Source organism: Ambystoma mexicanum, chromosome 14 (assembly GCF_040938575.1).
Source record: "Ambystoma mexicanum isolate Mex_15411 chromosome 14, UKY_AmexF1_1, whole genome shotgun sequence".
Classification (NCBI taxonomy): Eukaryota; Metazoa; Chordata; class Amphibia; order Caudata; family Ambystomatidae; genus Ambystoma; species Ambystoma mexicanum.
Window position 1 is genome coordinate 377,571,698 of NC_090940.1, and position 15,599 is coordinate 377,587,296.

General features: G+C 47.4%; 1 protein-coding gene across 2 annotated transcripts in view; it reads right to left on the minus strand.

The window, feature by feature from the left end:
* The window catches only part of MIA2 (MIA SH3 domain ER export factor 2), a 2,742,135-nt gene that overhangs the window by 890,335 nt on the left and 1,836,201 nt on the right, over window positions 1-15,599 (minus strand). For both annotated transcript variants that reach the window (XM_069637493.1, XM_069637494.1), the window contains 2 exons: window positions 4,880-4,981; window positions 4,743-4,803 (listed from right to left, as the gene is read on the minus strand). In XM_069637493.1, the coding sequence (XP_069493594.1) occupies window positions 4,743-4,803; window positions 4,880-4,981 (163 nt within the window). The remainder of the gene's footprint in view (window positions 1-4,742; window positions 4,804-4,879; window positions 4,982-15,599) is intronic.

The window sequence follows — 15,599 nt, forward strand, 5'->3', positions numbered from 1 at the left end:
GTTGCACTAAAAGTCTTTGCAGATTGTTCAAAAGAGGTTGGTTTAGTTCAAGAAACAAAGTTAGGTCTGGGGCCAACCCAGTATAGAAAGCCAAGGATTTAAGGGTCACCTTTAGCAATCTGTAGAAAGGGAGGCCAGATAGGACACTGTACCTTAAGAGAGAGGACGCTCCAGCGGTGGCAGTTGTTCCTGGCAGTGGCTGCAGTCGTTGTTCCGACCAGGGCAAGAGAGGATCTCGTCAAGGAGGAAACTTGGATTCGTTGCACTGCCCAAGGATGAAACCAGCCGCAGAGTTCCCGATTAAAAGGTGCGGTCCTTTTATTTGCGGTGAAGCTTGGCTATCCGGCTGCCGGGGTGCTTGGCACGGGCAATTCGACCAAGAGACGTCTTTGGAAGGCCAAATACGCAAACTGGTTGGTCCCACCAGCTCAGGGGGAGAAGACTTGTCCAGCAGAAGATCTTCTATTGTCGTTGGGAAAGTGGTGAGTTTGTTGCAGCAGGGCTTCATCGAGGGTGTCGTTGTTGCAGATGGCTCAGCTTCTTCCCTCTTCGGATTCTGAGGTCCTGTGGCGACTTCTGAAGTTCCAGTCCCAAAGGCCCTGCTTTTATGCAGAAAAACCCCCATTCATCAGCCTAGCTGTCAATCACACATGCTAAGTGGTGAGCCGGGCGGCTCACCACTGGGCCAATCAGAGTAGAGTGCGACTTGGGTTGCCGAGGCGACGCAGTCCAGGGTGCCAATTCCCCCCACCACCCCTGCTGTGGAACCCATACAGAGTGGCACCATTTGGAGGGCTTCTGTGGAGAAGCCCGCCAAAATAGTGGAACAAAGGGCTCAACCTGGGTCAGAGTTACAGAGACGCACACAAACGCCATTTGGAACCGAGTTCTGGCAGAAAAACCCAACCGTGGATTTAATATTAAATAAATAAACCGGCGGCATCTTTAACATTGCACCAAAAAGTGTTGCGTTTAAAATCAATGGGAAAATCCCATAGAGAATATTCCGGTGGAATATTTTGCGTGGTAACCACTGCCACCAGCCAGAAACTCGACAAGGGGAGACGGGACAGTACCCCCTTGAAAACAGACCCAGGGGCAATATAATTAATCCCTTCCAGTACTTCCACAATATTATGGTTTGTACTGGTTCTGTTCACAATTTAGGACTAGTAAAGTCAATGGTGACTTTACATGCCTTGGGAGACAGTCAACCCCAGGGTATGGAGTTTATGTTTGGGGGTCACTATGACACCCCTGTGTTACTGCACTGAGGGTGCTGTGTAACACACACATAAAAAAATAGAGGATACCCTATGGAGTAGAAAGAAAAACCCCATAGCCCATAAGCACACTCAGAGTCAAAGACACTCAAATCATGCCTAAGGAGGAAGAGAGTCTCACTCTTAGCAGGAGAAAAAACAAACCCCAAAAATCCAGCAAAGCTGCTGGGGGACTCACTAGATTTGGGAAATTAGCTTTACAAGAGAATTCTCCCTGACACTTGGGCTACTGGATTTCGAATGAAGGGGTGAGCCCGAAAAATGACCTCTTACAAGCCATTGTCGATGCCCAGGGCCGACCTCCAAAATTAACTTGGATCGTTTCTGGGAATCGCAGAGTACTATGCCAACTTTGTACCCAGAGTCTCAGAAACGACTTCCCTGTTGAGAGAGCTTCTGAGGAAAGGCATGGAGTATGCATGGAACACACATCAAGTGACTGCATTCAATTAAGTCAAGAGGAGGATCCTGCATGCTCCATGTTTGAAACCTTTCAAACCTAAGTGGGAATCGTAAGGTGACAACGAACGCCAGTGCCTACAGACTAAGGGCCACACTCACCCAAAGACACTGAAAATATAGTCGCCTTTGCATCCAAAGCACTGAGTCAGAGAAAATCTACTCCGCAGTCGAGAAAGAGATGGTTGCGTGGGCCTGGGCTGTGGAGTATTTCAGTTCATACGTGTGAGGCAAAAAGTTTCGGCTGTCACTGACCACAAGCCTTTAGTGCACATGCTGAGTCCCGGAGGGACGAAAAGCACAACGCCACGACTGGCAAGAATTTAATTTAATTACAAGAATACACTTACATAATCATGCACATCAATGGCCGGAAGAACGCCCAGGCGAACTGTATGTCCAGACTACTCTATCTCAAACCCCAGGCACCACGTTTCTTGAGGATGAGTGCATCGTGGCGTCCATCGGGGACCTAAGGAACTGAGAATTCATGGAAATGAGCGAGTCTCATTGGAAGGACGAAATGAGGCAAGAGGACGCTTTGAGCAGAGTTGCAGAATGGGCCCGAAGTGGATGGCCCAGTGAGAGGGCGATCCCAGAAGGGCTAGAAATCGCCGAAATGGATGGCCTGGTGATGAGAGGGGATCAGATAATTCCCCCAAGAGGTATGTGGAAGGTCATATTATGCAGTGCTCATGCAGGTCACCTGGGCAGCAACACGACACAGTGTAGAGTGCAGGATGCCTACTGGGCTGGGTCTAGACCAGGAAGTAAGGACCATGATTGAGAGGTGCCACGAATGTGCCAACAGTGACAAGGGCTTAAAAGTGGTCATGGTAAACTAGACTCGCGGCAGGAGGGAAAAAGCTCATTGCACTGTGAAACTGGACGGCAATGAAACCCAAGTAATCGCCAACTCAGGGTCAAACCTGACAATCCTCCCAATACAAACCTAGAAAAATATGGCGGGCGCTATTTGGAAGAAATCAGAAGCACCAGATACAAGCCCACAGTCTTTGGAGGAGTCACAATGGACTTCTTGGGGTACATCAAAACAAAACTTGAGTTCACGGGCAGACATACCATGGCGAAAGTAAACTTCTCAACTGAAGGTCCAGCAGTGCTGGGATCGGACGACCAGCATAAATTGAGCATTCGGTTGCACCCAAGCACCGACGGCCAAGTGCTATTGGTCTCCGCCAGAGGAGCGTTGAACCTACAAAATGAGTTTCCCATGCTGTTCTCCGAGGCACCAGCTAGCTTAAAAGTGAGGCAAGCACCCATGAACCCCACGGAAATACCCTCAGGTGTTTGGCACAAGTTAGGGCTGGACTTTACAGGCCCATTGGACGGCATGCCAAGCAACAACAAGTATGGAGTAGCCATGGTGGACTACCTGTCCAAGTGGGTGGAGGTAGAATTTGTCCCCGACATCACCACAGCCACCATCATTGATGTAGTAAACTCAGTCTGTCAAAGAGAGGTGTTGCCCAAGGAAATTGTGACGGACAACGGTGGCCAGCTAGTCTCAAGAGACATGGAAAGTTTCCTCAAGAAGCACAACATTCAGCAATTAAGAGCGCGTCCCTACCACCCCCAGGATGAACCCCTATAAGACAGTTAAAGAAGCAGTAGCGGCCGACCGGCTGACCTGCAATGCCATCACAGGGGTCTCGCCATTCCAAACGTTAAGAGGGAGAAAGGCTGCATCCACGTTGGTACCCCGTGGCTACCCAAATTTCAGCAGGACGACGGACATGAGTGAAATAGTGTGGAGAATACAGAAGAGCAAGAGCAAGGACGTAATGAAAGCGCAGAGTGACGCGCACAAAGCTGTCCACTGCACAGAAGTCAGTAAAGGGGATCTTGTAAAAATACGGCTGCCTCACAAAGACACCATTACCGGCTCCAGGTATAGCCAGGTAGTTGAGGTCACCTGGAAAGGCACCAACCACGTCTATAGCAGCGAAGGGAAAAGGTGGAATCTAGAGAGGGTGGCCATGTACAAGGAGAAAGTGCAGACAAGGCACGCCTCCGCAACGCATTGTGGGAACCAGCCAATGGTGTGGAGCTGCAAGGACAGTAAGACCGGGAAGAAGAGGAACAAGGTGAGTCTCATGATGAGCCCTGTGCCCTCAGCATGAAAACAATGCCAAGAAACAATTCCAGCTGCACAGGACACAGAGGGACCATCGGGCATGAACCCTCTCAGTCCAAGAGCAGCGACCAGTGAAAACCGACCCCAGCGAGAAAAAAGAAGACCAACCATATACAGAGACTTTATAATGGAGTAGGACAAAGCTGTTCTAACGTAAGGAGAAATGTGAGGACTTGCCCTGCGAGATCTCAGCAACCTGAGATCTCGCGAGATCACGTGCGAGAAAGGCGACAAGGGAACGGCAGATGCAGAGAGTAGAGCAAGGGCTACAGTTGTGCCCAAGCGCTCTTCCTGAAGTGAGACCTGCAGCCTCCATAGTGCAGCCAGACACCCTGGTGCTGCACACTTAAGCAAAGAGCGTAATTCCATGGCTGCCAGCTGGAGCCTCGTGGGAGCTCATGTATATATATGTAGGGACATTGTGACAGAATAATGCATCAGCGCAGCGAAGCCAACTGCGCTGATCAATTGAGAACCAAGCTGTGAGTACAGTCTAAGTTCTGTTTGTTACAAGGTGCTAATAAACCAAGTCATCATCTTGGTGTTCTGATTTCCTTGGGCCACCTCAGAGGGTCGAGTCTCCCAATGTCCAATGCAGCCAGCCAAGATGATGTGACCTACATGGTGCTTGGCCTTGCCACGCCCCCATTATTCAGAATTTGCACAGGCAAAACATCCATCCTAGTATTTCAGCAGAAAAGTGAGGATGTTGTAATGATTTGGACAAATATTGTGAAGATTATTTTAAACTTAAACAGCATAAATCAAGAGTTTCTAAATGCCAAATGTTTAAATACCATGTTAATCCAGCAGTGAGTGCAGGAAAATGAAAATATATATACCTGACTTTGGTACGAGCGTATTGTTTTTTCAAGTTCTTCTTCAAGGTCCTTTGCTCGCGTTCTTAAAAAAAAGAACAAAGGTTAAAATAAGATACCACTAAATTGTTTTCAGAATATCCTAATCATTTAAGACATACCTATAATTATGTAGCTCTTCAGCGGCATGATAAATCTTTTCATCAACTTTAGATAGCTTTTCTTCCTTCTGTAAGCGATGTTTTTCCTCCACCGTTAATTTTCTAAAAATGAAAGTATTGGTAATTATTAGGAATTAAGCCTGCTCATGTTGTAATTGTACAGGAGTACACCACACACAATTAACTTAAAAATATGCAATTACTAAGCAAGTAACTATACTCATACACAGGAAAATTAATTGGCTTTATGTAAACTTCTTAGCAAACTGGCACCACCTGAGGTGAGGGAAGAAAACCTGTAGAGGAAGATGGTATATGGTACCGTATAGCCTGCTAAATATGGCTACCACTGGAGTAACAAAGGACACTGTCCTGGTTTTTCCAATCAGATGGACCAAACTATTCAAGTCTGGATTTTGGAGGAATGGTGGAGAATTGTGTAAAATCTACAAGTGCATTACTGAGATTATAGTACTATTGACAGCAGGTGTTACACTATTTGCTACCAAAGGATACTCTCTGTAGACCTACATTTGAATACAGTACAAACAGTGCCCAACTAGAGATCCAAGACAGAACTCAGTTGTAAAACCCTAACTGACAAAGACAGTTTTTCAAAACAAAGCTAACTACAACATTGTAGTAATAAAGTACAAAAGGACATTAGTTACATTAAGCAAAGTGATGTCCGACAGTAGAAATTGTGAGTTTACAGTGCAGTCTGGAGGCTGCTGCATCACAGGGTCCCTTCCAATTCTGCTGTATGTTTTAGGATGCTATGAGTCCAGGTTTTCAAATGGAATCAGATCAGTGACATTAACTGTGGTGCATATTATGAATATAGTTCCAACAATGACTGTGCTAATAAACACATTTGTTTCTTTATTGTGATTTAGTTTAAATCAAACATTACACAAATACTAACCTATCAATGTAAATAATAACATACCAATCGCCCCCAAACTCCATAAACACCAACAGCTGGATAAAGCCCAAAACCTGAAACCATGTAACCCACAGTCTGGGCAGATCACATATTCATTTCATCAATTCTAATTAAGAATATTTTCAAAAAGTCTGTTAGTGCCAGAATTAAATAATTCTGTGGCTCCCTCATCAATCTCACCCACAAACATTCAGATGAGAAAGCAGATTGATGATGTAGAACATATTCAAAACATTTAAATCTCCATTGTAGAGTTCCATGACAGTCTATAGACACTTATTTCAATGTTTCAAGACAACACAAGCCCATACTTTGCCCTTTCCTACAACCCATTACTGTCCAGCTGCTATAAGATGAAATCTAAACTTCATATAAGGTAACGTCTCAGAAGGGGTTTGCAATCTCATGATGTATAGTTGTAGCTTATCCTTTTTGCTAGGAAGCCTTCTACATACCCACCGTAAAGCGCATTCATTCAGATTTTCATAATTCTATATTTTAAGGGTGCAGAAGTAAGGCTCGGACACAATGGTGGCATATTTTTTAGTACATTTATTAATCAAGAAATGGTTGGAAAAAAGCCACTCTATCCCTAAAGCTAAGAGGGGTTTCACTACCTGAAGTGAAATTGTCAGAAATTCCAAAACCAAAAAGTCCGTCACTGTCGTGTCTCACACGCCTACTTCTGTTCCTAAGACACCACCCCCCTTCAAGCTCAGCAACAAAGCACAGGCTACACTACACTTGGGGCATGCCTGGACCAGCATGCATGTACAATGTGCATGATGATCATGCTGCTGGAAGTAAATGCTGCGCACTGCACTAGGCGAAAAGTAGAAATATGTGTTTTAATCAAACCTTAAATCTTTCCCCTAGCTTAGAAAAAAGGGGGCTGCGCCTTGCTTCTGAATCCTGACACCCAAATGTAACAGCCAACTCTGTGTGTGGCCAGTAATATTATGCACAGTTAGGATACTATTAAAAAACATGCTCATGCGTGCACTGCCAGTATCCCCATGTATGAACATTCTCTTTTTGGCTTTACCCTTAAGTGCCAGTAAAACTCTCCCGCCACAAGCAAAAAACATGTTACTGCTGCTGCACAAATTACTTGCCTCCACTCAATATGTAAGAAGACTCATGTCGACTGCCTTTAACACCAGTAAAACATGCAATAACACAATAAGAACACATTTACTTGTTCACTGCACAAGTGCCCCCAACTTCCCCATGTAAGAAAGCACATTATGTTGACCTTGCCCCTTATGTGAGTAATAAATGCCATGCCAAAGAAAGAAAATGTCCAGCCTGCCAACCCCAGCCCTCCTCTATGTAGTAAAATTAATAAAGTTGGCTTTGCCCAATAATACCAGTAAAATAAGTAAGAAAACATCCATGATACAATGCCCCTGGCCTGGGCTCCAGCCCTGCATGCACACTTTCATACCCATTCACCCAGCAGCTACTCACCCATTGCCGGCTGGTGATTAAGTTAACTGGAGGGGTATAAACATTTCTCACAAATATGCCAGAGCATATGAGCGTAGCGAAGAAGCCCAAACCAACCAAAAGTGGTTCAGGGTGGGTAAGGGTCCCAAGAAATAAATTTAAATACTAGGTTAAAATGGTGCGTTATATAGCACACTTTCTGTGAAAAACGGGTTAAAAAGCCAGACAATGTGCAATTGGTTTTAACCCAAAAAACCAACAGTGTACAGCAGCATTTCCATAATTCCTTTGCCCACAATAAATGCCAGTATTAAAACAGTTTCACGCTGGCTGTGGCCATACGTGTCCACTTTGGCAGTACCTATGTATATGCCAATATTTCCATATAACAAATAACATACACATTTTTGCTTTGCACATAATGCTAGTAATAATACTATAAGAAAATATGTCCAGGCTGGCTCAGCCAATATGTGCCAGCATCCCTGCAGAAGACATACTCCTGTTAGCTTCTCCATTCAAAATGTCATGTCCAAACTGGCTGCATACAAATGCCAGTCTACTCACGTAATAAGACTCATCGGCCCTCATTCCGAGTATGGCGGTAAGTACCGTCCCTTCCCGGCATGGCGCAAATAGCGTGTCCGAGCTGGCAGTAGCCGGCTAAAAGCGCAATATTATGAGTTTGCGCGCACGACCTTTGCGCCATGCCGGTAAGGGACCTAGCGCCATGCCGCAAAAGGGCCAGAAAAACCCCCTACCGGCATGAATCGCACCATAGACAACACTACCGCCATAGACCAACGCGACATTAGCGGTGACTGTAAATAGCGGTCACCGTTATTTACGGTCACCGTTAAATTGCGGAACCGGAAATAGTGTCACCGCACAGGAACGGGAAGGAGCATGGCGGCCATCTTTAAAAACGCAATCCGGGGGCGCTATTGCGCGCAACTAAGATGGCTGCCTGATCGGAGTGCTCCGATCCCACGAACATCCGATACATAAATTAATCCTTCCTGGAGCCGCAGAGAGAAGAAACTGCTTTACCGACTGCTGCCCATATTCTTACTGCACATTGTGTGCAAATCCTGCTTGAAACCGCGGAGGCGCTAAGGAGTTCGCAGCTCCATTTAAACTAACGGCTCGCCCAGCGGACCGCAAGCTGCCCCTGAGCTCCGGGAGAATTCTGCGCCGGACCGAGGCTCCACCAGCATCACAGGGCCGTGTGGGGAAGGGGGGCCAATCCCCGCAGTGCGGCCTTGCGACGCGGAACCAGGATCCTGGGCAGGCGGAGGATCGTCTGCAGTGCCTGCCCACCCCCCCGAACAGCAGCTGGGTCGGTGCACCATCTCCCACGCGGGACCCCAGCTGGCTCCAGATCTGCCGCCGATCAGGCCTCCGACCGGCGCTGCGAGAGCAGGTGAGGGATGTGTAAGTGTGCGGACCCAGCAACATAGAGGGGCTCATAGAGTGATTTACGGAGTGAAGTGGAATAATATCCTGTGCATACTGGCTGCCACTCAGAGACAGTGATAAACGTGGGAGGACACAATACATCCGCGAAGTGGACTGGGCACTATATCATACCTGCAATCTCTTGTGTTGGTTACTTGAGGGTGCTGCCCCTCTGCTATTCACTGCTGGGGGGGCCCATACAAGATTTTATTAATCCTGTAATCCGGACCACTCTGCCGGAGGACGAACGTGATCCGTAGCAAGGGAACTGGGCATCCAGCGCCGCGTGGACCAGGGCGCTGTGTGCGGGCGCTGGAGGTCACGTGACATAACACCAGTGGACCGCTGGGCGGTTGTGTGGAGGCGAACTGATGGTGACAATGGTGAAAGTCTAATATGAGGATATATGAGACCAAAAGTGCAGGCGCACTGCCACCACTCGTTGTACGAGACCCGATCCAGTATATGCAGCGGCCTGTGCTCAGTCTCATTCTAATTTAATACTCCGGTTAGACGCTCCTGCAACATGCACGGCCCTTGCCTGCAGCTCTATGAGCTGCCACACAGCCAGGGCGCCAAACCTGAGGCAACTTGTCCTGAACATCAAGATCCACAGATTGGCTGATGAGCACGGTACCAAGGGCTGGAGCTGCATTCACTACAGTCCGGTTCTTGCACTGAAGGTCTACCGGCGGATGTGGCGTTTGTACTGCTTGGTACAGCGGTCTGCAGAGACACCTGGCGAATCACGCTGCTAACCGGACTGCTACCGAGCGAGGCCTTGATTCCCCAGAGAAAAGTAGCATACCACCCTTTCAAACCACCGATAAGAACCCGATATATACTGCCGGGTAGGACCCGAAGGAACATGGCCTCGCTGCAGAACATCCCAGGATCCGTGCAGAAACGACATCTATGGGTTATAAGATTTGATGTATTGGTACCCAACGGGTTGCACAATATAGTCAGCCACACAAGTCCGTACAGACTATACTATATAAGTGTAGGCGACTGGCCCAACCCACGTCATCAACCCTTACTCTACACAGGCGACTCATGAGCCACAACGAGAAGAAAAGCACAGGCGAGAAAAAAACTGGCCCAATGGACTCCTTTGCCAGCTCCCAACCCCAAGGGACGCCGGCCGCCACATCCATGGGGGATGACAATCCTGCTGGGACAGGGCATGACATCAGAGAAGATCGCTTACTGACCATGGTACAGAACGGCTTCCTAGCAGTGAATGTCAAGTTGGACGATATTGTTTCAACTATAAGCTCCCTTAAGGCTAGAGTCGACAAGGAAAGCTCTCGCATTACAGAAACCGAGAACAGAATCAGCACAAATGAAGATGCGATAACACAACATGGCCGAGACATAGCGCAGCTGAAAGGAGAACTGCATAAGACTCAGGCAAAATGCGAAGACCTTGAATCGAGATCTAGAAGAAACAATATCCGTATTGTCGGCATTCCAGAATCCTTCTGCAGGGGCCCAATGGAGCGACAAGTAGAGGTCCTCTTGAAAACTCTTCTGGGCGCAGAATCCTTCTCTGACCACTTTCTCGTTGAGAGGGCTCACCGTACCCTAGCGCCACCGCCCAAGCCTGGGGCGCCACCACGTACGATTATTGTTCGCCTCCTCAACTAAAGGGACAGGGATACGATCCTAAAGCTTTCCAGAGAAAAAGGCTCCCTACAATATGAGGAAAGCAGAGTCCACATATATCCGGATTTTTCGACCAGCGTCCAAATGCAACGCAGATCCTAGGAACAGGCCAAAAGGCTTCTGAGATTGCGCCATGTCCCATACGCCCTCATCTTCCCGGCGAAACTACGGATTCAACATGGAGGCAGGGCGCATTTCTTTGAGAATCCTGCAGAAGCCATATCGTACATTGAGGCGTCCATCCCCATTCCTCCAAAGGATCATCGACGAGATCGGAACAGGCCACCACGACCGGGAGATAACGTCCCGGACTCGGCTGACTGAAATGGATTTATGGAGACATCCTTACTCGAACCGTGAAGAAAACCCTCTCGAGAACAACGGCTCCAATTGATCTTGTCTGAAAAGGTTGGGATCGTGAGCCTCTACTGATGGATGCCTCGCTACTGCAACTAGCGACCCTCAGGAAAGTTCCACAGGTTACGGGGGAAGGGTTCTTCAAAATGCAGAGACAGGTTGCATCAGGTACAGCTGTTAAGGTTCATGGCGTAAGCAAATCTCTTCACACATTGATATTAAAACAAACCTATGGTACTGGGTGACAAAGGTGTAACCGTTAATCTTTTTTCATGGAACATTCGGTGCCTAAACAACCCGATTAAGGCCAGAAAAATTGCAGCGTACATAACCAGACATAATCCCCAGATCGTGCTACTGCAAGAGACACATGCACTGGGGCAGGTCTGTTCAAATTTCCTTCCTAGATGGGGCGCATTGCGATACTATACTGAATACTCCTCCCAATCTAGATGAGTCCTTACCCTAATACATCCGAAACTGGGTTTCCCTATCCATGACGCTAAAACTGATGTACAAGGAAGATATGTTTTAGTCTGGGGAGAGTTGGCGGGACGGAAGATGGTCATAGTTAACACGTATGGCCCCAACATAGAAGACCACAAATTCTACAACGCTATATATAATATGTTATTGGAGGCTGAAGATACGGCTGTGATTTGGGGGGGGGGGGGGATTTTGATACGATCCTTGACACAACCCTCGACAGGTCTACAACCTCACACAGAACTTTAACCAAAACCGCCCTAGCTATACGGCAAATAATGCAACACATGACTATGGTAGACATCTGGCGAGAATTACATCCCCAAGAACAGCGCTTCACTTTCTACTCATCAGTGCATGACTCTGAATCTCAAATTGATTACTGGCTTATCAGTTCAACACTTACGAACATGGTCCAGCATTGCGAAATGTACCCCCGTACCCTCTCAGATCACTCCCCTGTGTCTATCAATTTGGGTATCAGCTAAGCTGCCCCGAGGGCCAGACGCTGGAGAATGCCCCCTGTCCTACTTAGAGACCCGAACGTTTGCGAATCACTGCGCATTAAAATAGAGGAATTTTTTTAACTAAATGAGGGGTCGGTGGACCGGTACACAACATTATGGGAAACATTTAAAGTATGGGTACGAGGTGCAATCATGGCTAAGACTACAGGATTATTGAAAGCACTCAGACAGGAGTTGGACACCATGGAAGCCAAACTTGAGCTCCTGGAGTTTGAATACACCTGTACACATAGTAAAGAGGCCCTTTTGGATATTCACACAACATTGGCGGAATTTAATAAACTTGCTGCAAGGGAGGTACAATACATGGCTGCCCCAGTTCGAGCTCGTAGATACAGGGAAAGCAATAAAACAGGGAGATTCCTAGCCCAGATGCTCAAGGCCGAGCACGGCCACCCCCCTATAGCGACCATCCAGGCACCTAGTGGCGATATAGTAAATGGTGAACAAGAAATGAATGAGATGTTTGCCGCATTCTACAAATCGCTATATTCCAATAGGGACACCAAAACTAAAGAAGAAATAATGGAATACCTGCACGTAATCAATCTCCCAACCTTGACCCCGGAAACACGCATGCTATTAGATACCCCTATATCACTCGACGAAATTACAGAGGCAATGAAAGTATTAACCTCGGGTAAAGCCCCTGGTTCCGACGGTCTAGGTGCCGAATATAAAAAGAATTCCATGACAGGCTAGCCCCTGTCTTAATGAAGGTGTGGGAAGAGGCAATGGAGTGTGGCGTACTCCCAGACACCATGCGAGAGGCAGTGATAACTGTTCTCCTTAAACCCCGTAGACACCCTCAGGACATGGGTTCGTATAGACCCCTCTCACTTATTAATACGGATGCAAAGATTTTCACAAAGGTCCTGGCTACCAGGCTCCTGCCCTATATGCCCATACTGGTACATCCCGACCAGACGGGCTTTATACGAACAAGGTCCACTGCTCTCAATCTGCGCAGACTCTTTGGAGTGATGGCACAGATAGATCCAGCGGCAGATGCGGTGGCGGCGTCCCTTGATGCCGAGAAAGCTTTCGACTCTGACTCCTGGGTCTATCTATTTCTGGTCCTTGAGAGATTTGGGTTGGGACGATACTTTGTTAACTGTGTTAGGCTACTATACACTTGCCCGGGAGCTACTATCTAATCAAACCATGTCATCCCTGTTTCGCCTGTGTAGTGGCACTAGACAGGGTTGCCCCTTTTCCCCAATCCTTTTTGCACTTACAATAGAACCCATGGCCGAATATGTCTGACAAAATCATGCATGTAGAGGTCTTTGTATGACTGGGAAACCACAAATTATCTCCCTATATGCAGATGATACCCTACTATATATTAGGAACCCGGAGGTAAACCTAGCGCCAATTATGGCTGAGGTTGAGAGGTTCTCCGAATACTTGGGGTACAGGATCAACGTTTCTAAGTCAGAACTGTTCCCACTCACGCCTAAAACTAGAGACATGTCAGACACAGGGATTCAAATGGTCACCTATACACATCCGTTATCTGGGGATCAGGGTGTCGAGAGACGGGAGTACATTGCTCACAGAAAACCATGGTGAACTCCAACAATCCCTCACAGTTAAACTAAAATTCTGGAACAAGCTCCCCTTATCCCTGTATGGGCGAATATCGTTGCTTAAGATGATTGTGTTACCCAAACTCTTGTACCTTTTTTGCAACATACCCATTTGGCAGGGCAGAGCATTCTTTACTAAACTCAACACGCTAGCCACTACGATTGTATGGGAAGGGAAGACGCCCAGGTTGAAGTGGTCCAAAATGACAGCACTCTTTGCAAAAGGTGGGATCGCAGCACCAGACTTTGAACTCTATTACCTAACGTCACAGGCACATTTTGCGAGACATTGGTTCGACCCGGAGGACACAGCACCACATATTCCCCTGGAAAGATTTGCGGCATCCCCCTCAGACCTACGAGCGGTTATGTTTGACCTCAATCGAAAAGACACATGCAAGTATGACCCTGTAAGCGCCACTGCGCAGGCATGATCTAGGATATATAAGAGACTCGCCCTTACAACTCTGTATGACCCGGAGGTGCCAGTGTGGAACTTCCCGGGCATAAGCCCCACATTTGATAAGGCACTCCAGGGTACTTGGGACCCACAGAATCAGTTCAGAATGCGAGACATGTTCCCGGAAGGGAGATACTTGCATTAGGCGATTTTGTCATGGCGGTGGGTGGAGATTGTTAGGCAGGAACCTGTGCAGTTCCCTCTGGGACCACTGCAAAAGATTTAGGACTACAGGTGTTTGGCAGTAAACCCACTTGGTAGCAGTCTGTACCACACAGATTCACTTGGTAGCTGTGGCTGAGCAGTCAGACTTCCCTCAAGAAGTGTTAGGCAGTATACAGAGCATTCACAATAGGTCAAGAGCACACAATAGAACAAGTAAACACTGACCAGGGCTTGGTGTAAAAGAGAGATAATTATTTATTTAAAACCACATCTAGGAAAACACACAGGCACTAATAGTAAGCAATTCAAAAACACGGTCACTAAAAGATATACACTCCCTTAAAAGAATGTTAGACAAGTCTTAAGTAAAGCTCCACTTATTTTCAGACAGCGGTGAGCGTTTAACGTAGATGGCACTCTAATAGTTTGTTTTAAAAAGGGAGAGAAAAGCAGAGAAACAGATCCCAACACTTCTACAAGAACATAACAAGAGAGGAAGGCAAGGTAAAACCGTGAATTCAGAGTCAGTAGGCCGGATACACTTTAAGGGGATCGAAACGAAATGTGTCCAAGGTCACACGGTTGCAGTGCACAAAAGTCTTGTAATGATTCAAAAAGGAGTTGGACCAAAGAAAGGGACCAGTTAGAGGGACAAGGTGGCCAGCCCAGTCCAGAAGGTTAAAGAGTTATTATTACCTTGTTGCAATCTTTTGAAAGGGAGGCCTGGCGGACACGGTACCTTAAAGTGGTGAGAACGCTCCAGCGGGGGCAGTTGTTCCTGGCAGCGGATGCAAGTCGGTGCTTTGTCCGGGGGAATAGAGGATCTCGTCGTGGAGGAAGACAGAAGTCCGTTGCACTGCCAGGGAAGAAACCAGCCGCAGAGTTTCTCAGGTACAAGGAGCGGTCGGGTGATTCGCTGTTCAGTGGTGAGTGGCTATCCGGCTGCCGGGGTGCTTGGCACGGGCAGTTCGACCACAAACCGGCCTGGGGTGCAAAGAAAAGAAAGGTAAACTGGTTGTGCCCACCAGTCAGGGGAAGAAGCCTCTCCAGCCGGGAGATCTTCTCTGTCGTCGTGGTAGGTCGGCTCAGCTTCTCCCTCGTCGGATTCTCAGGTCCTGTGGCGACTTCTGAAGTTCCAGTCCCCAAAGCCCTGCTTTTATGCAGCATACCCACATTCACTCAGCCTAGCTGTCACTCAAACATGCTAAGTGGTGAGCCAGCCGGCTCACCACTTGGGCCAATCACATAAGAGTGCGACTTGAGTTACCAAGGTAACTCAGTCCAGGGTGCCTAAACCCCCTCCCACAACCCTGTGGTACCCAGACAGAGTGGCACCACTTTTGGAGGCTTCTGTGGAGAAGCCCGCCAAAAAGTGGAACAAAGGGCTCGACTTGGGTTGGAGTCACAGAAGAGAACACAAATGCCATTTTAGAATCAAGTCTTGGCAAAAAATACCAACCGGAGAATTAATATTAATTAAATAAACCGGCGGTATGTTCGAGGCTATAAGAATTAAATAATTAAAGTTGGTAGCCTCGAACAATGGGAATATCCCATAGAGAAATATTCGCGGTCGAATATAAAAAGTAGTTTCCACTGTCACCAGCCAAAA